The sequence below is a fragment of the Synchiropus splendidus genome, chromosome 4, assembly GCF_027744825.2.
Source record: "Synchiropus splendidus isolate RoL2022-P1 chromosome 4, RoL_Sspl_1.0, whole genome shotgun sequence".
NCBI lineage: Eukaryota > Metazoa > Chordata > Actinopteri > Syngnathiformes > Callionymidae > Synchiropus > Synchiropus splendidus.
The window spans coordinates 14755725-14776769 of NC_071337.1; the positions used below are offsets into that span (position 1 = coordinate 14755725).

General features: G+C 39.9%; 1 protein-coding gene across 2 annotated transcripts; it reads right to left on the bottom strand.

The window, feature by feature from the left end:
* Nucleotides 1–54: 54 nt before the first annotated feature.
* LOC128757807 (uncharacterized) lies at nucleotides 55–20612 on the bottom strand. Of its 2 annotated transcripts, XM_053863354.1 has the most exons (42): nucleotides 20412–20612; nucleotides 19034–19102; nucleotides 18549–18573; nucleotides 18444–18461; nucleotides 18157–18216; nucleotides 17023–17159; nucleotides 16855–16962; nucleotides 16065–16122; nucleotides 15959–16000; nucleotides 15803–15871; nucleotides 15380–15516; nucleotides 15078–15200; nucleotides 14480–14537; nucleotides 14327–14407; nucleotides 14001–14032; nucleotides 13862–13930; nucleotides 13709–13733; nucleotides 13595–13624; nucleotides 13384–13458; nucleotides 13179–13318; nucleotides 12970–13083; nucleotides 12580–12637; nucleotides 12002–12046; nucleotides 11870–11923; nucleotides 9808–9947; nucleotides 9173–9274; nucleotides 9029–9083; nucleotides 8244–8321; nucleotides 7897–8175; nucleotides 6453–6550; nucleotides 5943–6387; nucleotides 5056–5177; nucleotides 4883–4984; nucleotides 3863–3920; nucleotides 3579–3656; nucleotides 1888–3231; nucleotides 1766–1825; nucleotides 1556–1701; nucleotides 1214–1345; nucleotides 638–695; nucleotides 493–553; nucleotides 55–421 (listed from the first exon to the last, which is right to left on the bottom strand). In XM_053863354.1, the coding sequence occupies exons 1-41, from the start codon at nucleotides 20430–20432 to the stop codon at nucleotides 510–512; spliced, it is 4989 nt and encodes a 1662-aa protein (XP_053719329.1). In that variant the 5' UTR covers nucleotides 20433–20612; the 3' UTR covers nucleotides 55–421; nucleotides 493–509. The 2 variants fall into 2 exon arrangements, with proteins under 2 accessions (XP_053719329.1, XP_053719330.1); XM_053863355.1 differs by lacking the exons at nucleotides 15380–15516; nucleotides 15803–15871; nucleotides 15959–16000; ... (6 more) ...; nucleotides 19034–19102; nucleotides 20412–20612 and adding an exon at nucleotides 15569–15678 and having other exon boundaries at nucleotides 58–421.
* Nucleotides 20613–21045: the final 433 nt, after the last annotated feature.

Consider the following 21045-nt stretch of genomic DNA (forward strand, 5'->3'; position numbering starts at 1 on the left):
CATCTTTTCTTTATCAGAGGCTCCAGAATATTATAAAATCATGAAAACTAAGTGTTAGCATGTATATGTTGTAAAACATTTATAAAACCTCTATATATTTATAACTTAAAACAGGCAAGCATCTGATCATCAATTTAGCAAACCAGGGTTTTCACTCTTGTTTTGTGATTTAACTGAATGAATGTGTTCTGGGTGGAGCATCACCATCCAAATATTGGGCTTGAACAGACCACTGGTACGGCCTATGCCTTCCACATGTGCAAAACAAACAAAATATGTGACAAGGTTTGACAGTTTGTTTTGTTAAAGTTTTAAGAAATTCGCTGAACTTTTTATTGATCAACTCAAAACAAAGGTGGGTAACAACAGATGTGTCCAGTTCCGGGCATCACACTTCTTGAAATGTTGTCTGGCTCCAAACCTGTATAACAAAAAGTCTTTAAAATCATCTCAGCCAAAAGAGAATCAATTACACTACACCAGAGTACTCACCACTCGGTCGCAGATTATCATGCAGAGCTGTTCTTTTTACAGTGCTGGAGAATTTTCAGTGCTAAAAGCATAACAAAATAGCTTTTCAGGATATCAGTTATTTTTTTATTGTACCAAGAAAAGACAAGGTCAAAATGAATCATACCATTACTGAATGACTCTCCGTTGATCTTATTGTAGAGAACTTGACTCAAATGGATCGTCTGGAAAGAGAGGCCAGAAAAAAATATATTATGAATGAACACACTTTGACCTTAATGGATGAAATTTTATTTTCTGAATGAAAAGCCTAAAACAAAGTAAATGAAAACCAGCCGCCTAACCTCTGACCTCCCTGCACCTCTTTGACCTGCAGCCTGCCTCAGCCACAAGCGGAGCATTTAGTGCATCTGCTCCCACACTCTGTTGCTGATGGCTGGTGGGAGTGAATTCCAAACTCCCCCAGCCTTCATATCCCAAATAGAGACACATTTTGTGTTGCCTATTCACTTGTAACTCTTGCTTGTAACTTTCCACTGGTTTAGTGTGTTTAAATTGTCTGTTAAACTTTATACAGTGTCCTTGACTTTCAGCAAAGATAAAGTAAACAAAATTTGTAAAAGAGGGAGAGATTAGATAACCTCTATATATACACAAAATAAAGTCGCAAACTTATAAGAAAAAAGTTACAGAAAAAAATAGTTCATTAAGTGTTTAAAAATGGTTTGTGGTTCATAAGTACCTGAGCATCCTTCTTGATGTGTCGCTCCCGGACAGCAAGGAAGTGAGCAACCTCCCTAAGAATTTCCTCTTTCATCCACGGCAGCAAATCCTCCATAGACCAAAAGTCTATGAGACGGGGATACTCTCTCAGCTGCAATAAAACAAATTAAATAGCAAGCAGAAAATCAGACGTTTCAGGCTACAGAACACGTTACTGGAACAAAAACAGGACTTACAACAGTCCTTCCCCAGATCATATAGGCAACACGCTACACAGCATCTTTAAAGCACTTGTGTCACCAACCACTTTCTCTTGAGCTGACCCTTTTGGTAAAATGGCTGGTACTTCACAGTTGCTTACCAAGTAGTTATGCAGGTGCTCCACGCTGACCAAGTGTTGGCAAAGACTTTCAAAGAGCATCGTCTTACTGCAGCTCTCACAAAGGTACAGGGTTGGAGAGCCTGCAGAGTCAGGGGTGGCATGACACTCCCATATTAAGGCCAGGCCTGCACAAACACAGGGTCATGATCAAAGAACAGAATCTTTACGAGTTAAAGTTGGCCGATTTACCAATAACGTCCTGGACATCGTTTTTCTTCAGAAGGCTGTACAAATCCCTTGGAGCAACATCTACGATAAACAGGACAAATGAGCGCTGAAGAGAACATCCAGGATGAAAGTTCATAACGTACCTATTGTTCCCCCTGATCCAGGCATTCCTGGTTCAATTTGTTGCTCGCTCTGGCCCGGCTGTAACAGTGGGAAGTGCTCACCAGGAATGTCACCATGTGAGAATCCTGTGGGAGATATCTCAGGTGCTTCAAGAGGTTTCTGACCATTCTTCATCAAGCTCTGATTTGCTGTACAGATTAAAGGGTTATGATGTGCTTCATGGAGTTTCCAATGAATAGTGTAGAATCCTGGATGGGACCTTTCCGGAAGCCTCTCAGTATTCTGCACTAATGTCTGATAAGCACTGGAACCTTCAGGAGACTTCCCAAGTGCTTCACCTTGATTCTGAACTGCCTTCACTAAGCTCTCAATAGCAGCCGGGAATTCAGTGGAAGACTTCCCAGATGCTTCATGTGGCTTCTGATTATCCTTCAAGAAGGTCTTGTCAGCAGAGTTGCACTTAGATGCTTCATGAGGTTTCCAATTGGCGCTTGAGGCGTCATGAGGTTTTGGATTACTCTGCAATAAGCTCTGACTACTTCTGGACAATTCTTTATGTGGTTTGATATCAATACTGGAGAATCCAGGAGAAGCATTGTCAGGTGATTCATGGGGCTTCAGACTATTCTGCAATAAGCTCTGACAATTTCTGGAGAATCCTACAGAAGACTTCTCATGTGCTTTTTGAGGCTTCTGGTGATCCTTTATTGAGCTCTGGTTAGCACTAGAGCATGATGGGAGATACTTCTCAGGTCCTCCATAGGGTTTCTTACTAACGGCAGAAGATCTTGGGAGAGATTTCTCAGATGCATCATAGGGTTTCTGGCCATCCATCCTTGAGTTCTGATCAGCGCTGGACGATCCTGAAGCTGCTCTCTGAATGTCCTCCAGCAAGTTCTGATTAGAGGAGGAGATTCCCGGAGGACACCTCTCTTCATGAGGCGCACATGTAACACTGGAGAGTGCTCTAGATTTCTTCGGTGCATCATAGAGTTTCTGAGTATCCTTTAACAAGCTGTTCTTAATTGCCAATCCAGCAGGAGACTTCTCAGAAGCCTCATTAGGTCTCTGATGAACAGTGTGGAATCCAGGAGGACACGTGGATTCTTCCTTTGGGTTCAGACTCTCCTTTATCAGGCTCTGAGTGTGCTTCTCAGATGCATCATATGGGTTCTCTCTACACCTCTCTGCGGTACGGTCAGCAGATGATTTTTCAATAGCCTTGACAGGTTTCCAGTTTTCAGGTCCTTCAACGTATTTCTGACCCTCCTTCTTTGAGCTCTGAGAAGAACTTGACTGCCGCTGCATGCGCCCGGGAATGTGTTGGCCACCGTCCTTGGCTGAAGGTATTCTGGGATTGGAAACTGTCAATTTAAGAAAAAATAAATCCTAGAAAAGGTTGATCCATTACATTTAGATCACAGAGGAATATTAACACAAAAATGGGTGAAATGTCAACATGCTAAACCTTTTCATTGACCCATAAAACACAGTATTATTTATGGATATTGATTTTGTGTGTGATGAAATACATTTGAGAAGCTTCTTCTGATCCTCACCTCTATTTCGTTAAACTTTTTAAAATGTTAAGTGATCAATGTCTTAAGAACAATTATCCCAATGTCATTAAGGTCATAGTATTTAAAAAAACAAAAAAACTAAGTAGTTAACATCTTCACATTTCAATGCAGGAAATAATAAAATCACTTACCCTCATCACAGCATGGAGCGACAGAGACGGAATTTCGCTTTCCCCGTGCACTCAAAATTTCTCTGAGCACTAGGATGGCTAGGAAACGTATTAAAACAAAAAGTAAATAAATAAAATGGAGCTGGAGATTATTAGAAAAAAACATAATTGAAAAAGACATACACTTATTACAATTTTGTGAGCAAATGACTAGAATGACTATCAGTAAAACAAGGGGTTAAAAGTTATTTTAATTCAGTTATAGCACTAATGATTAATAATAAAAAAAAAAACGGCAACCGTACCTTTTACTTCAGGAAGAATAGCCAGATTTTGATACATTTCACGCTCTACTTTCAGTTTCTGCGGGGGGGGAAAGGGGAAGATTGATTTTAAAAAAAAAAAAAAAAAAAAAAAAAAAAAAACTGCAATCTGATAATACATTTATCAAAATATAAGATATGGGGTTACATTCCCATGACGAAAAGATTGCCGCTCTCAAAGCTAATACAGTATATCCATCTTACAATGTAACCAAGTTAGGCACTGGTCTGTTTCAGTCTTCACCATGGACAACTGAAGATACAGTTTCCATAACAGTGTTTTATGACATAGCACTAGATTTTGGCAGCGCTTTCATCCCATGCAAGTCCACCACGGGGTTCAAAACTAGGACCAAGCAGACAAAACAGTGCATGGCACAAGGCAGTCGAAGGACTATGGAATGCATTTACTGTCATTTTCAGACTACAGAGCACATTGGAATATTAGCCTCACCCACTAAATTTAAGAAGGAAAATAGATCTTGCTCATACATAAGCCGCACCTGTCTATAAGCTGCAGGTTCAGTGGTGCTGTCTGTGCTGTGGACAGGTCAGTGGTGCACCATCTTAAAAACACTTTCAAAACTAGTTTTGAAAATGGGGTCCAGCATGGAGAGTGAGGAAATAGTAGAAACAAGCTGCGTAATACGGAGCGTCTTGATTTATCCACGCTGCTCTCACAAAAGACAAGGTGCTGTGCCGAAAAGAGCCGACTCGCTTGTGTTCACGTCGGACACTACTGTCGGTCTTAGTGGATGCTTCTCAATTCCAGACCTCCAGGAGATCGACGCGGCGAAAACAGCACATTATGAGTGCTTTAATGGTCAATAAAGACATCGCATCTGATCTCAGCCTGTAAATATATTAGCCGCGCTGTTGTATAAGCCGCAGGGCTCAGACCAGTTTCGGCTTATAGTACGGAAATTACGGTACTCTTAATAATCGAACAATACGTTTTAAGTGTCAAGGAAATCATTTGCAAGTCCAAACCAAATCAGCTACCTGATCACTCAGACCTTTGTCCATGTCAACCAACTTGTTCACCATCTTCGCCAGCTCATTCTCATCCGCAGACGTTGCATTCCAGTGAGGAAACCTTTTTTTCTGAATAAGTCACAAAGCATTAGATAACTCAGTGAACACTTTCAGAACACAGGGAGACAGGCAGCACGTACAACGTATTTTCTTCGGTGCTCCAAAGAAGAGAGGTGGCTGGACTGAATCAACCTGATGGAACAAAGCTGGCAGTAGACCTGCTGCTTCTCTCCGCATACGACCGTGATGATATATCTCAAGCCTAGATAGGGAAAAACAGAAGCAAACGTAACCAACATCATTGGTAGGATTCACATCAAGAGAAAGCATTTTCTGCTACAGTGTGTGACATGAAATGAGTACTTTTCTGTTACAGTCACGGATTTTAAAATGTGTTTCACGTGCTTTATTGTATTCATCAGTGGCATTTGTCCAGATATCTGATTTAAAATTATCCAAAAATGACTGAATAAGTAAATGATGGAAGCAAAGTCAACCCTGGACTTTTTTAATTTGTTATTGTATATGTATTGTGTGGCTCTGACTGTTAACATTGTTTATTTTCTCATGATTCACAATATTAACCATAGAGATGATGCGTCAAGAGTGACTCTCTTAATATTTCAGTATGTACCATGTATCATTGTGTACCAAGTTCATACTGAAGATTAGGTCCCACACAGCCCACTGTAAAATGTCGGGCCATTAAAGAATGGTACAACTGGTTAGTCTCGTATTGCTCTGCAGACCTCAAGGTATCTTCAGCAGGTGTGTGTGTTTATGCGGGTGTGAATTACTCCCTGGAGTTACTAGCATTCTTTCCTGGAGCAGCTTTAGGCTGCGCCATCCTCTTGTTTTCCGGGTTCAACCGACAATGTATGCTTTTATCAAACAGGGCAGCTACAATACGCAAACATGCAAATGTTGCCCTTCGCTGCTCACGCCAATCACTTAGCTTCTGCTCTGCATCCATATATAAACAGATTTTCTGTGCTGTGTGCTTTGCTCTGCATAGAAAAACACTCACCAACTTTAGGAGGGCGTTTTTCCTTGTTGCTTCTTTTGCCGGCCGGACGGGAATGATCGGTGGACAAACTTCGTTCAGTGGTTCTGATGGTCCTCGGTAAGGTTATCTGAGGATTGGCTGAGCCTTGCGACTGGGTCCCCTCCACGTCACTGTGGTTTGTATCAGACATGAAAGCTAGCGCAGCTGCATTTGGGTTCAGCGTGGAGGCAGCAGATGGAGAGCTGAGGACTTGGGGACTTCTATATTGAGAAGCTGGGGTGTCAGTCCAGTAGACAGGCTTCTGTAGATGTGAAGGCTCCACTCCTCTTGCAGGCTCAGTTGGACAGACGTCACACCTGCCAGCAGCTTCAGCATCTTTGTCAAGAGGGACTTCATGGCCGATCCGGTTTAAGTGATTTGTTTTTGGGTGCCTCTCAGCAGAGTTCATGAAAGGCAAACCCATGACCTGTAATAATAACATTGATTTCAGATGACAATGTGGAAGGAGTTTTATTGACTATGGTAAGGTACCTGTTGGATCTTCCCGTCAAACTCCTCAGGACAGTGTCTTTCATTCCACATGTTCTTCTGTGAGCTGGACTCGCTGATAGGTTGTTTCGAAGAGTCCGCTGAAACAGAATCATCAACAGTGACAATTTGCCCTCATTTTAAGATGACAAAAGCCTAAAATGAGCTACAGCTAAACTACCATGACTCCCCTTCCAGACGCGCACGTACCGTGCTTACTGACCGCGCTCGCTCGACAACAGTCTCTCAAGTGACCTCTGATTAACCTTTGCTGCCCTCTCTCAAAGTGCCCTCTCTTAAAGTGACAGTAGCAAGAAAAATGAAACGCCACTTAAGTGACGAACTAACGTTATAAAATCCAAATAAATAAAATACTTAAGCTAACATTTAAAACACATGAAACTCAACTTGTAAAGGAGTTTAATTCAAATCAAATTATATGCAACTTGACCCACACGCAGAATCAAAGAATGAAAGCAGATCCAGGTTTCAATTTCCTTAAATAATAGTCTTTAACATAGTAAAAAACAGTTGGGTGTAAGCAGTGTGGTCTATTGTTGACACCTGCAACAAATCAAAGTAACAAGAAATCACTTTATAAAAAGCTGTCAACCAACCAAGTCCTAAATCCAACGCCATCTTCTGTTCAGCCAGAGAATCTTTAATATCTAAGGCGCTGATACAGAGCAGTAAATGCTCCAAAGCACCAGTGAGGTGAAACAAAGCTACAATGAAGAGCTTCACAAAGCAGCTCAGGTGGTGCCAATCAGCCAGAAACACAGCAACAGCAATTGCAACTGCCTGTGCTTCTGCTAGTGACTTAACAGTCGTCAAGAAATTTGCTGTCAGAAAACTATTCATTTTTGTTTCTTATTGCGGTCATGTTCATTAAGTAATGATTAACATATTTTCAAATTATTTAAGTTTTTATTTTATTTAACATAATTTTTAATGTTTATTTTTTTCTTGTTTATTTAAGATTTTGGTTCAACTGGTCTCTAAATGTCATATATAATGTGAAGTTGGAGCAAACATTTTTACAATGAATGCAGCCATTATGTCAAATAATTTATATAGTATGATAGTATGGTATAACAATTTTATAGTTTAAGTCACTGGTAAGAAACAATCGTGAATGGCAGTCTTGGGTGAGAATCACATCGATATGTGAAATGTGTAAAATGTGGAATCATGTGACTTTGTGCGAGCTCATTTTAACTGGGCATATGTTGAGTAAAATGAATGTAAATAAATGGTGTACTAAAACTGAGAAACTCATGACATCTTTTTTGTGCTGTGTCATAATTCTTCACAAGATGCTTCAAAAGCGAGTCTTGGTTTCTCAACTTCCAGTTCTCTTTTTGAACTGACATCTGGTGAACCCTCACACCGTTGTGTCAGACGAGCATCCTGTGTATCACGGCTGTGGTTGGTCATTTTTTTTTACCTTGCTTTTGCTCCATCTTCTCTCCTCTGTTTTGTTGCTCCACAAGCTGCTCTTTCTGCAGCATGGCTTTATTTTCTTGTCCATTTTTCTCCAGTAACACAGCATCTTGACTTTGCGGCTCAGCTTTGCTTTCCTTTTGGTAAAAATCCTTGTTAGTGGAGACACTTGTGATTCCCTCTCTCTCAATGTCGAATTTAACCGAAGAGCTTTGATCAGTCTTTTCAGTCGTTGATTCCAGAGCATGATTTGTGTCCTCCGTTTCACCTGACGTCCTAGGGACTGGTGGTAGAACAAAAAAAATGTCTCAGAACCACATACAGCCCCTTTCAGAAGTCCATCTCTCTTACCTAGTTTAACCTGAGGAATGATGGGCGAAGGAAGGCATTCATTCAGACAGCTTTTATTTGCTTTCAGGATGCGAAGAACTGAAAATAGAAAAACATTAACACAACAACTTTCCTCTCAAAAGACCATTGAGTTGTCCTGTTTGCTTCTTTTCCTTGTATACAACTTGACTTAGTCATGGCTGCTCATTTAATAATAATAACCAAAAGGCATTATTTATGTGGCACTTTTTAGAACGCTGTTCACAATGTGCTTTACGGGTAAAAGACTTTGGAAAGACTCTGTCACTTGTAAATGTATTAGACTTTGGGACAACTAGCAGAGACGCACCTGATGGTCCTGGTTAGCTGTTAGGGTCAACAGTTCTGCAATGTAGACTGGGGTCAAGCCAAGACAGGCCTTGAAAGTTATCAGTAAAGTCTATCTTAAGTAGACAGGGAACCAGTGATGCAAACACTGGAGTGATAAGCTGCCGTCTGCTAGAGCTGGTTAGAACTCTTGCTGCTGAGTTCTGAACCAGCTGGAGGTGTGGTAGAGAATTCTTGTTGATACCAGTGAGGAGAGAGTTACAGTAGTCCAGGTGGAAGAATATGAACATATGAAATTGTTTTTCTGAGTCAGCATGTGAGAGCATGGGTTTGATTTTGGAGGTCCTTTTCAACTGGAAGTAACAGGACTGGAATGTTTTTTTTCAATTTGACAGTCAAATGAAAGTGAGGGGGAAAGTGAAGAAAGTAATCGGACGGAGAGATTTCGGGCTAATAGGAGTTTAAAGACAGAAACTCACGTTTGTTGTAGTCGACTGTGTCAACCTCCCAGATAGGCCTGGCTAATGATACTTCCTTGATAAAAACAGAATTCTCATCTTTAACTCTCCAAACACATTTCATATAGCCCCAAAATTAGATGAGTTAAGCATCTTTATTCATACTTGTATTTCTGCAATAGGGTGATAAGCCATCGACTGCCTGGCCAAGTCCAGCAGCTCCACCTCAGTCGTGCTGATATCCACTGAGCCTGGATGGAAACTCTTCTGCAGGAGACAATGACTGAATATTTAGCACGCAATATATGTCAGGACTCAGGCTACAACGTTAAAATGTTATCAATTGGACAACTTGTTGGCTGCAAGCGTTTGTCTACTGCTGAAGCTGCAGACCAATCCGATCAGCATCTGCTATTCCCCACACTACGTCTTTGGAAGGTCATCCTCACCGAGTCATCCAAAACTTTCACTCGCTTCACACCAATTAACATGGTGACAGCTAACTCTGCTGCATCAGCAAGTTTTATTACTTAAAAGAATGTGAGGTTGCATAAACAAGTTTTCCTACACTTGCCAGGTTACCGTCAAACCATGCTTAATGCCACTGTTGAGGCCATGACAATCACTGACCTTCTCATGAACTCCTTTATCACTAAACAACCCCCCCCCCCGACATTCTCACCCTCCCCTCACATTCACATATTGAGTTCTCTCAAAGCAGCAGGCTGAACAGGCATCAGTTGATTTAAAGTTCAGAAGTAATGTGACAGCAGACGTAAAGAGTTGCAGGAAGAACTCACCAGAAATGAAGCAACATGTACTCTGCTGATCACATGGACATGCCAGGCGTCATTCTCTACCTTCATCTTACAGAGCAGGCAGGCAAACCTTGCGGTTTTATCGAAATAGCTGACATAGTACTTGACAATAAACTGCAGGCCTGCAACAGAGACATTGTTTCAACCATAAACAATTAATCCGGTGGAAAAACGATGCAAAAATGTGATGGAACTTCTCCCCTGCCAAGAGTGAGAGTCAGAATATGACAGTCATTCATGACTACAGAGATGAACTGTGAATGAGGATTAGAACAATAACAATGAAACACATGCATATCCTGGTAAAACTAGTTCTTAAACATTCTAGAACACTGAAGTATAAACAAGCTCACGAAAGTTAAATCCAGTGTTTCAAACTGTCATCTGACAAGAGACTATTTTAATGTAGCTGTAGCTAGGGGCGTCATGACTCATATTGATTCAGTCAGTATGATGGTTTGAAATTGTGAAATGATTCAAGGATGACATTGATTCATTTAGAACAGAACAATTAGAAACAATTCAGTGGCTTGAAATTGATTCAACAGCTTTTAGGCCATAAGTTCTGACCTGTGTAACAGAAAAATAATTATCTGGATACTGGACTAGTCAAAAAAGTCAAACCAACACCTGAGATTCAATTAATAGCAAAATATTAATATAAAAATTAAAGTGCAACCACGGTGAACATTAACTCAACCTCAGGAAATGTTGGTTGCACCTTTATTTTTTTGAGCCTTGACTACAGTTTGTTTTTCCAAGGTAAAGACACAATACAAATATCAAAATAAAGTGCAACGTGTGGTTGAGCCTACAACAACTCTCATTTAGAACATTTCCGTTCTTGCATAAGCTAAAATGTTTCCGAACACTGAACCACAATGATGGCTTGATCGTTTCTCGCTCCACATGCCGTTTTGTTTTTCTACTATAGTCCATCAACGAGATCACAGACAGACTGACTGAGTCAAGAGGTATAGATAATTACTAAAGCACAGAAAAATACATTAATATAAAGCCATGAAATGCACTGCATCATTCCATAGTATTGATACAATCGATTGAATACATTTTAGATTGATATATGCCATTCAGAAGGCCAACCTGCCGAGCACAGATCGATGCAGTTCAGTTGGATCATAGGGATATTAATCCACGCGTGGATCTACTAGATGAAACTAGTAGAAGAACAGGCTAACATCCTCAGTGGCATAAGAAGCACATCCAGCAGTCATGCAATGGTTCTGACATCAGAAAGGCTAGTTTCCGGGCCTCACTCTGCAACACCGCTCTGAATTTGATCCAGTTAGAACTATATTTATTTAGCGCACTAATTCAACAGAACCAAATCAGTTGACAATGTATGATCATTTCATATTATATGTTAATGTATTGTTCCAGGGGCATGTCGGTGACACTTTAACTGGCTGGCAGATCACATTGATTCTGCCCCACAAGGTTAACATTTTACAGACTGGCTCTTGTTTTCCAAGTCCACCAGAAACCTCTGACAAGAAGTTTAAATATGAATAGAATTCAATTTAATATAACAAAATGGAATTTATATCCTCTTATGTCAATATTCCATGTTACTTTTTTTCAGCAGATTCAAAAAGCTATCATATCATAAAATGCTTACTAGATGAAACTGAAGAATATTTTAAGTGCAGGATATTTGTGCTTGTGTTTCTGTCTGACTGAACCACATCCACCAGACATGGTCTGGAGCAGAAGGATGATAAGACTCTTGGATGAACTAATGTCATGTACATGACAAATGACACACAATGGGACGTCATGTGAAGTGCATAAAATGAGAAGATGAGAATACACAGGACAGAATCGCTCTTGGGGATAAGTCGTGTCTGAAAACCGATTTTTCACTGCAGCGCTGTTCCATGCCACCTCTGCTGCTTTAAGACTGTAATAAACTTGGACGGGAGTGGAGGCAATCGTTTGGCCAGGAAGAGGGGGGCATGACCTACGGAAGCCCTTGAATCGAATTGTTATATCTCTAGCAGATATACAAAACAGCCTTCCTCACCCAGCAGTGGATATCTCTCCTCACAGAGGGCGCTGGATGTTTCCTGCAAGGGCACTGTGTAAAGAGACAAACAAACAAGCAAGGTTACACAAAACAAAGCTGAACAATGCTAATGCAGATCTTAAGACAAACCCTTGCACTTGAATGACGGGTCACACGCTGACAGCTCCTTCATCACTGCAAACACAACACAAACTTTTTAAACAATGTGTTTCTAGCTTAGTATAGCACCCACAAAAGTTCAGACAAGACTGAATGAAGACTGACAGAATGAAATACCTGTGTGCAGGTATTTCATTCACAAAAAGGGAGACCTAACTAATAATACATCTTGTTGTGTCAATCTGCTAAAAAAAAGTTTGTATCTTAAAATGCCTTTCCAGTTATGGGATGTAAAGACAAAGTTGCACTGGTGCTGGATTATCAACATCTGACGGACAAAGGTTTTTAAATGAGCAATATTTGTTAGCAAGTAAAAGGCTCAGCACAATATGGATATCAAGAAACTGAAAGAAGAAAGAATTTGTATACAGGATGTGGTTTGTTGTTTTCATTTCTCTTTACAACCCCACCCCCAGTCTGCTGCTTACTCAGACGTCACATGTTTGGTAGTGACAATGAAGAAATAGAAAGTGCTCTTCCTTTGGTTTGGTTTCCACAGAAGCGTTTTCTAATGCTGCCTACAAACCTGGCAGGTCTTAAATACTCACTTCTCGTGTGACCAAGTTGAGAAAAAGCAGGAAACCTATTTCTTGGGATATCCAGCACCTGAAAGACAGGAGTTCTCTATCATCAATTCATAATGATTGTTCACTATATGTGCTCATTAAACACGTTGTGTGACTATTAAAAAATATTATAATGGTGACCCATGACAGGGTTTCCGCTACATGATCGTAGCACACCATCATGGCTGAAATGAGAGACGCCTTCAGACCAACAATGTCTGTTTTAAAGATGAACTTTAACACAATAAAACGATGATAAACAAAGTGGAAACATTGAAATGTGAAATTGGACATGGTTATGGTGGTTTTGCATTTACATGCTGTATAGTCTTGGAGCAAAGACACCAGCACAAGCAAAGTCAGCCTGTTTACCATCAGCCGTTTCGGTCCTCTTTTCTGCTCCTCTTCCAGTGCGATGTTGTTTAACAAGGGCACATTCAATGTACCCTGCCAGGCAAAGGGCAGTCGCCAAGGATTGAAATACATCTGAAAATGAGACTCAGGTCACATGGGTGCAGACATGCTGATCATTGAACAGAATGACAAGAACCTGTACTCCTACACTCATGAAATATTCTTACCAATGTAGAAATGAGATGTTCTCTTGATCTCAGGTGACTGAACAAAAGCTTGGACCACATTACAAGTTCACATGCCAAGCAGACAAACAGCATGTTGGAACTCTCCTCGCAGCCCATACAAAACATCACCAGTGTTGTGCCTGAGGAAATGAGTCTCAAACAGATTCCATCTCCAATATCAATTGTCAAAGAGCATCAAGCTCACCAACTGCTGGTGTGTCCGTGGTTGTGCTTTCGTGGATACGTTTGCCAAGCTTCAGAACATATTCAAAACTCGAGTCTGACAAACAGAAACACAATATAACACATATTGAATAAAAAAAAAAAAAGAAAAAATCACACTAAATACATTTGCTGACTTAAGCGTTTTGTTTAGGATCTGTTTTGAACATTTATAAAATGTGAAACAAACTCACAACTGGGCGAAGAATTGTCATCTAATTGATCTGAAAGACAAGTAGACAATCTATTATAGTATGCATTGAAAAGTCAACTCTATAGTTTGCATTAAAACAGCAGAAAATGAGTACCTTTGCCCAACAGGAGGCTCCGCATCTGAAAGTAAATTAAAATTAAAAATACTAATAATAATTAATAATACAGATATTATGAGAAGCCCACAGTTGTGACACAACCAGACAAAGAAAGCAACAAGTGTTAGCCATAGAAATTCATCGAAATACCTTTCGATGATCTGCAGAGAGGACATGTTCGAAATAAAGGTGTCCACTGAGAAGCGTCTCATTGCAGTTCTACAATAAAGACATACCATACATGAGCACAGAATAGTCCTCATCACATAATATCATCTTTTTCTTTTACCTGACAGTGGAATTTGCACGACTGAACACATGCTGGAAAGACAGGAAAATGACATGTATACAAAAAAATGAGGGAAGAACATCATGATAAAGCAGCAAGTAATAACAGCTTAAAGCAATGACATGAAGATTGTGAGACTGCTCGAACTTGTGACAGAATCAATTGGCTAGGACGAGTATACGGTATATTCCTTAAACATAAAATTATTCACTTTGTTTAAATGGTTTTATATGCTGAAAAGATCAGATCAAAGAGGGCCTGTTTCAGATTATAATGTTTATGAAGGATTCTGTGTTCACAGCCACAAAAACAAAAAGGTAACCTACCAAGTCTGTTCACTGGGATGATGTTCACAACCAGGCTGGGTTCATGCTTTTCCTTGGCAATGGATTCAAGCTTGGCTAAAGCTAGCATGAAGAGCAGTGATTTATATAATCTGGTAAACACGACAAAACTAGTAAGAAGAAATAAAAACCAACCTTGGTCATAGGAAGAGAAGTTCACTGACTCGAAATCATCTGACTCCAATCTCAGTTGCTGGAATTAAAAAGACTTAATTATACTGTACATAAAACAGCGGAGATGGCAAGCAGGATTTTAGCTAGGATTTTAAAACAGGGCATCCAAAGCCTCGTCCCCAAGACATAACACCGCCCCAATCCCATTCCTCTTACGCTACGCCATGTCTTGAACGGACATAACACATTGCTTTGTAAAAAAAAAAAAAAAAAAAAAAAAAAAAAATTTAAAAAAATTATAATTTTAAAAACTCATAAACATATGTATATACGTATAAAAACAAACATCTGAGCCAAATAAGGATAACAGAGATTAACTCAGTAGCTGGTGCCACAATAACACTTTCAGTCTCACTTTCAGATGCAGGGGTCTCCAGGGCAGTTGTTTTACTTGTCTGACCCTGATTAAAACAATTAAAACAAAAATAAATTAAAAAAAACATAATTTTATAATGACTACAATTCATCTTCTTGCATGTATTTATGCATGTTTTGCAGTTCAGGGCTACCTGAGGACACCCAGACACCCCTCCAGCTAACAGCCTGGTGGCAAGCTTACCCTCATTTGACCACATCCAAGAATGTCCAGATCTTCCTTGGCTAGATCAAGCATTTTAATATATGTTGCTTTGCATGGTGTATAGAATTCCTTAGGCATCAGGGAGGAAGGATGCCAGGCGGCCTGCACACAGTGAAACCAATGTGATCGACTGTACAAATCGAAAAAGATTACGAGAAACACATAGACATTCATTCAGGACATGGAGGGTCACTTTCACCCTCCTCGAATGTGCCATAAGTTATCTTGTGAAAAATGAGTCGGGTACAGTGCACAATGCAGTCCTCCAGAATGCTACTTACTAAATATGCAAACACATGGTCAAAGCTCAGCACGTGCTTAATAATCAGCTGGTTGGGGAAACTCAGCTTGCAAAGTGTACAGAGGTAACACTTCTTTGTTTCTCCAATTGTAGTACACTCAACAATGTGTTGAATCCCTGCGAGATAGAAGACAAATGCCATCAGTTAAAGAGGCGACTTCGGACATACCTGCATAAAAGAAGTGTAAAAAGAAGAACGCTCTTGTAAATGTTTCTTTGGAAGTACGAATCATCCGAGTGTCCACAGGCACTCTTCTGAGAGGCTCAAGATTCATGACACTACCAATAGACAGACCAACAAACTCAAATAAGGACCATTTAAACAAACAACAAAAGAATTATCTTTAATATTACTGCACATTCACTGTAATTGGAGCATATTTTAGAGTAAACCTTCACTGACCGAGAAGTGGATGTCGCTTCTTGGCATCCTTTAGGTAAGCTTCAATTTCCACCCTCGGCGGGCTAAGAGCTGCAAAACAGAAGGGACAGCAACATGTTATTTTAGGATTAAAAAAACTAAATAAAATTTTTTAATCAGTTATTTCAAATATCCAACCTTTTATGTGATTTGGAAGCTTCTCAGTGACGCGTGTCATTACTGAGGACAAGAATTGTGTCACATTGATAGGAATAGTAAATTATATTTGTGTCTCAGATCCTACCTTCGAAGTAGGTAAGATTTTGAAACTGGACCCACATTTCTTTCGGCAAATCTAAAAGCTAAGTGTGAAGAAAAAAAAAATGTTTTAGACAAATAAACAAGGTGTAAAGGTTCCGGTTTTGAGTGCAGATCCGTCATTCATGCACATCCAACACAGCGAAAGATAAAGCTTGTAACACAGCCACCTCAACATCATTAACAGATAGGATTTAAATGACTGAGACATGGATCGGATCTCTCTCTGTCTCGCTCTCTCTCACTTCCATTATTCCGGAGAAAGGCAGCTCATTTCTCTTCCTACTTGAGTGTGTGTTGTTCAAACGCACATACAACACATCCACAACAATGTGAAGCACTGAAGTAACTGACCTCAATCATGCATTACATCTCTGATCTGATGCAAAACATCTCTGCCACAGCTGGATCGAATAAGGAGGTGGGCAGGCTCATATCTGCACCAGAGGCGTGCCCAATGTGGCGTAATACTGCGCTTTACTCTCAATCGCCGAGATTTAAAACTCAGGACAACTTTATGAAGAAATAACTGTCTTGATGAGGACTTAAACAATTGAAAAACTCAATCATGAAGGTGGATTTGGAGCTTACATCCCCCTTGTTGTTATGTTACTCTATTTATTTTATTTTATTTTATTTGTTTTTTGTTGCACTTTATTCCAAGGCACTTTCCTAGTCAGTGGGCTCCCCACTGACCATGGCAATAAATTTGATTCTGATTCTGATTTAAAGACACCTACAATTAAAACAATACTGGAGCTGCAGGTAGTACAGACCTGCATACTTCTGGAACACTGCAACGCTTCCTGTTTAAGCACATTGTTCATTCTGACGTTAACATCTGTCAGCCAGGAGAAGAACAACCTGTTCGGATCTGTAAAAGTCTACAGAAAAAGATACATGTAAATTTCCAAAAGAGCTACATTTCTGACAGAAGCACCCACATAGTAGTTGCCAACATGGTCCTCAGAAAACATGTGGGGGTATACAGTCTCCGGTGGAACCTTTTCCTCGCAGGCATGGCACAAATAGAATATTGACTCTATCTCAGGGCTGAAACAGAGAGTCAGCAGAGACAACCCTGAAAGAAAAAAAATCCTTGTTGTGTCCAGTGCAATTAAATCACATTTTTTTTAATAATTTAATTGATTACAGAACATCAAAGCTTTAGATCAACATATACTTTACCTTTTTATTATTTATATAGTTATTTCGGATGATTCAGACAAGCACGAACATGCAACACGCAAATAAAAACACAAGTTAAAAAAAGGGTTTGGACCCTTCTCTGTCTTGACCAACATAAAAAGGCATCCACTTTGTTTAGTTTTTTTCATTAGGCTAAAAGCATCTGCAACACAGGCTCATGACATGGAAGGAATGAAGGGATTCCAAAGCTAGGAATGGCATTAGGTTTCTACAATTTTGGACAAACCTCTAACCATGAGACAGGCACCACTTGAAAGAACAAGGCCGCACGAACAGGATCTGAACCTCCCACTATCTGAAGACATGTGGGAATCCGATTTGATTGTTGTTAATAAAACATGCTTTGTTGCTCTTACAGTTCAAGGTCATCCAGATGCCAGATCTCAAAGCCCAGACTGTCTCCCAGAATTAAATCAGCGACCCACATGCTGTGGACATGTACCCATCTAGGCTCAATTTGGATGTGTGTTTATCAAGCTTTATCACTCATTACTGATAGCAACATTGACGCAAGCTTGTTGTTGTCCTTACTTTCACTACTTCACCATACTGGTTTCGCTCTGGGCTATTTTATTACATATCACCATGTCTTTTGTCATTGTCATAATCATTTTCTTTTTTTTCTGCAGAGCTGCAGTTCACTATGCATCTTTATTTATAATGCTGCTTTTCCTACCTTTTCAAATGAAATAAAGAAATAAATTTTAAAAAAAAAACAGGTCCAAAAGTGTCCGCAATGAAGTCAACCGAAATCTTCAAACATATAGGAAGATCATATACAAACACATTACACAATTCAGCATGACTAGTAAACAAAATCTCTAAAATCAAACACCACATTTATAGGATGTTTGCAGATCATTACCTACCTAATAGGGGGCTACGGAAATTCTGCCTTACAAACCAGTCCTTAATATCTGGAAAGAAGCCTGTGATGACATGGGAAACAATTGTGACGACAACAACCACCATGTCAGCGAGTAATATTTGCATATTTGACAGTAAGAAAGAAGAGTGAAGAATCACTGATGTTTTAATGGACAAAAGTAAGAGACAGGCAGATGGACAGACAGACAGACAGACAAGTGAGGTGGTTGTTGATGTGTAATAAAAGTAAATAAACTTCAAGGAAATACATTGTAAAATCAGTTCTTACCAGGAAAGTGGAAAAAGACTAAATAAAGGGAAGAAGGAGACGATTATTCCATTTGGAATGATTTCTAAATATGAATTATAGAGAAAGAGGAAAAATAAATAATACCTTTCTGAAATACTTGTGACATTTTCTGTTGATAAAACACACAGGCTTTTGTTAAATCCTACATGCACAAAGACAACAGCACAAATCATGTGTTTCTTCAGTCGAAGGTGACACATGCTGCATGTAATACAGTGAAGTAGGAGCAGAAATAGTGAATGACTTGGTTTCTACACAAGTCACCAGTGAGACTAGTTCACTATTTCCTACTAAAATGAAATGCATAAACAGTCTTTTATAATGAGGCATAACAAGTCCGGTAAATTGTCTGGTTTTAAAGTTGCCAAGTTAACAGGGTGAAAAAGTTCTCAAAGTGTTCTCTTTAAAGAACCGACAGGTGCTCAAATTTTGGCTCACTTTTTCTTTGAGATTAAAAATACAAAAATCCAATGACCGAACATACAATATCCAACAGGACTGTCATTGTTTTGTCAAGCCAGTACACCCAACAGAAAATAATAAGCTGAAACAGTGTCACTGAGACTCACCTGGGTATGCTCACTCGAGAGCATGTGTTGCTTCATTTCTCCAACATATTTGCACTTCCAGAGGCAGACCTATCATAATGCAACACGGGAGAATCAGAATACAGAAGTTAACTGTCAACAGAAAAAAAAAAAAAAACAGAGTGGCGGGTCAATTCGCAATATTTAACCAATGTACATCACATGTTATGGAAACATTATTTTCATTATTCACTTCAACTTTTGTTCTCAAAGTTTTTGTTGACACCATTTCTGTCCAGTGCACGATCAGGGCGTACTAGCATGTGAGGGCCCTTTGGGTGCCTGGTACTGTCCAGCACGGAGTACATTTATCACCAGGCTTCACTTGGTTTTTACCCACAGAGAAGCCTGTGAAGGGGCAGAGCACACAAGTGGTAACGCAAGATTACAGGATGTAACCATGGTTCTACGAATGTGTGTGACTCAAACAGTTGAAATGGAGATTACAGGAAGTGAGCCCCTTAAATAAGAGGAGACTATACTGCCTACAGTGAACCTCCTCAGTAAAGTTAATAATAGGCATGACAGACAGTTCTCGGATGATTAACAAAAAGAGAGAATATCTTGTGGATGCAACGATCTAATCGTCATTCCCTACAGATTCCATTACAACGGCTTGTAGTGCTTTAAACAAGGCAAAATATGAATGATTTGAGACCCTCACAGGACTTGACGTCAGAGTGAGGAGGTCTTCATGATTCCAGAACGAATTTACCACAACAAAGAACGGACTGATGAAAAATTAAACCATAAAAAAACCCAAACAAAACCATTAAACGCCACGATAAAGCTATGTTGACGACGGTAGACAGCGATCTGTGGGGACACTGAAATGTCGTTCCATGCCACCAGTGGTGTTGCAAGAAATACTGTTTTGTCGGCATTTATCTTGAACTTATCAGCCGACATCAGCGGATTATCCGGGTTATTTTACAGACCTCTTCAATATGACAGGTCTGAAAATTCCCCACATTAGTGAGTGTTCCTCCTGCGAAACTATGTCGGTCACCAAATGTTACGGAGTGACAGTCACAGCTGTCTCTCCCGGATAATCGACTTCACACCCATTTCAAACGCCGAGTACCCTAAAACGTTGTGGTTTAAATCGGATACTAGTGTATTTACACACACACTTACGTGAGGAGTTAGTATATTTAATTCAAGTGCACAGACCGCTTTCAGGTGAAATGTGCCGCACGGGACCTTAAGAACTGGGCACAAAAACAACTACACGCGAGCCGCCTTGAAAATGCTGACATAGCGACTAATATGGCACGGTTACTTATTAAGTGTAACGCCAGGAACCACCACACTCTGAACCAAAGACTGTTAGTGTTTTAGCCAAAGTGGACTCACTTACCACGCAGCTCAAAATCTCCATCAAGACGAAATTTGGTGTTTAAAAGAGACTCAACTCATATATTCTTGTATGCCAAGTGGTCTGTGGTTCCTCCAACTCTTGTTCTGCCGCTGCTGCTTAATGTCCGCGACAGTTCCGCCTCCTCCTCGCTGTTGCATATCAACAATGGCCGGAGGAAAGCTCGGGCGCTGTTGTGCGACGCGCTTTTATTGGAATCCACACCGTCAACGTGGTCCGTCGTTGAATAAAAAAACAAGTATAGAATGAGAATCATTAAATGCCCGTCACTGCTCACACTTACACGTAAAGTGAGAGAGTGAGTGAGATCATGTAAACACTACAATGCGTAATACAAAACATCAACACATCCAGGAAAATCAGTGCATGGTTTGGATATCAGAAGACGATGTGTGGAAAGAGGTAGTTGTTGAGATTTTGCAACTACTTTTAGAAGTTAATTCCCAGGATTGAAGGTAATTGAGAACATAAGTCTTTTCATGAACCCAAACTGGAAAGTAGATAATAAATGAGATTAGTAATCTGACAATAAATCTAAAAACTATACATCTGGTTCAGCACAGACAGTTCCAGTTGTTGTTGGTTTCCTTGATTTGTCTTTTAAAATCAAAAGTGA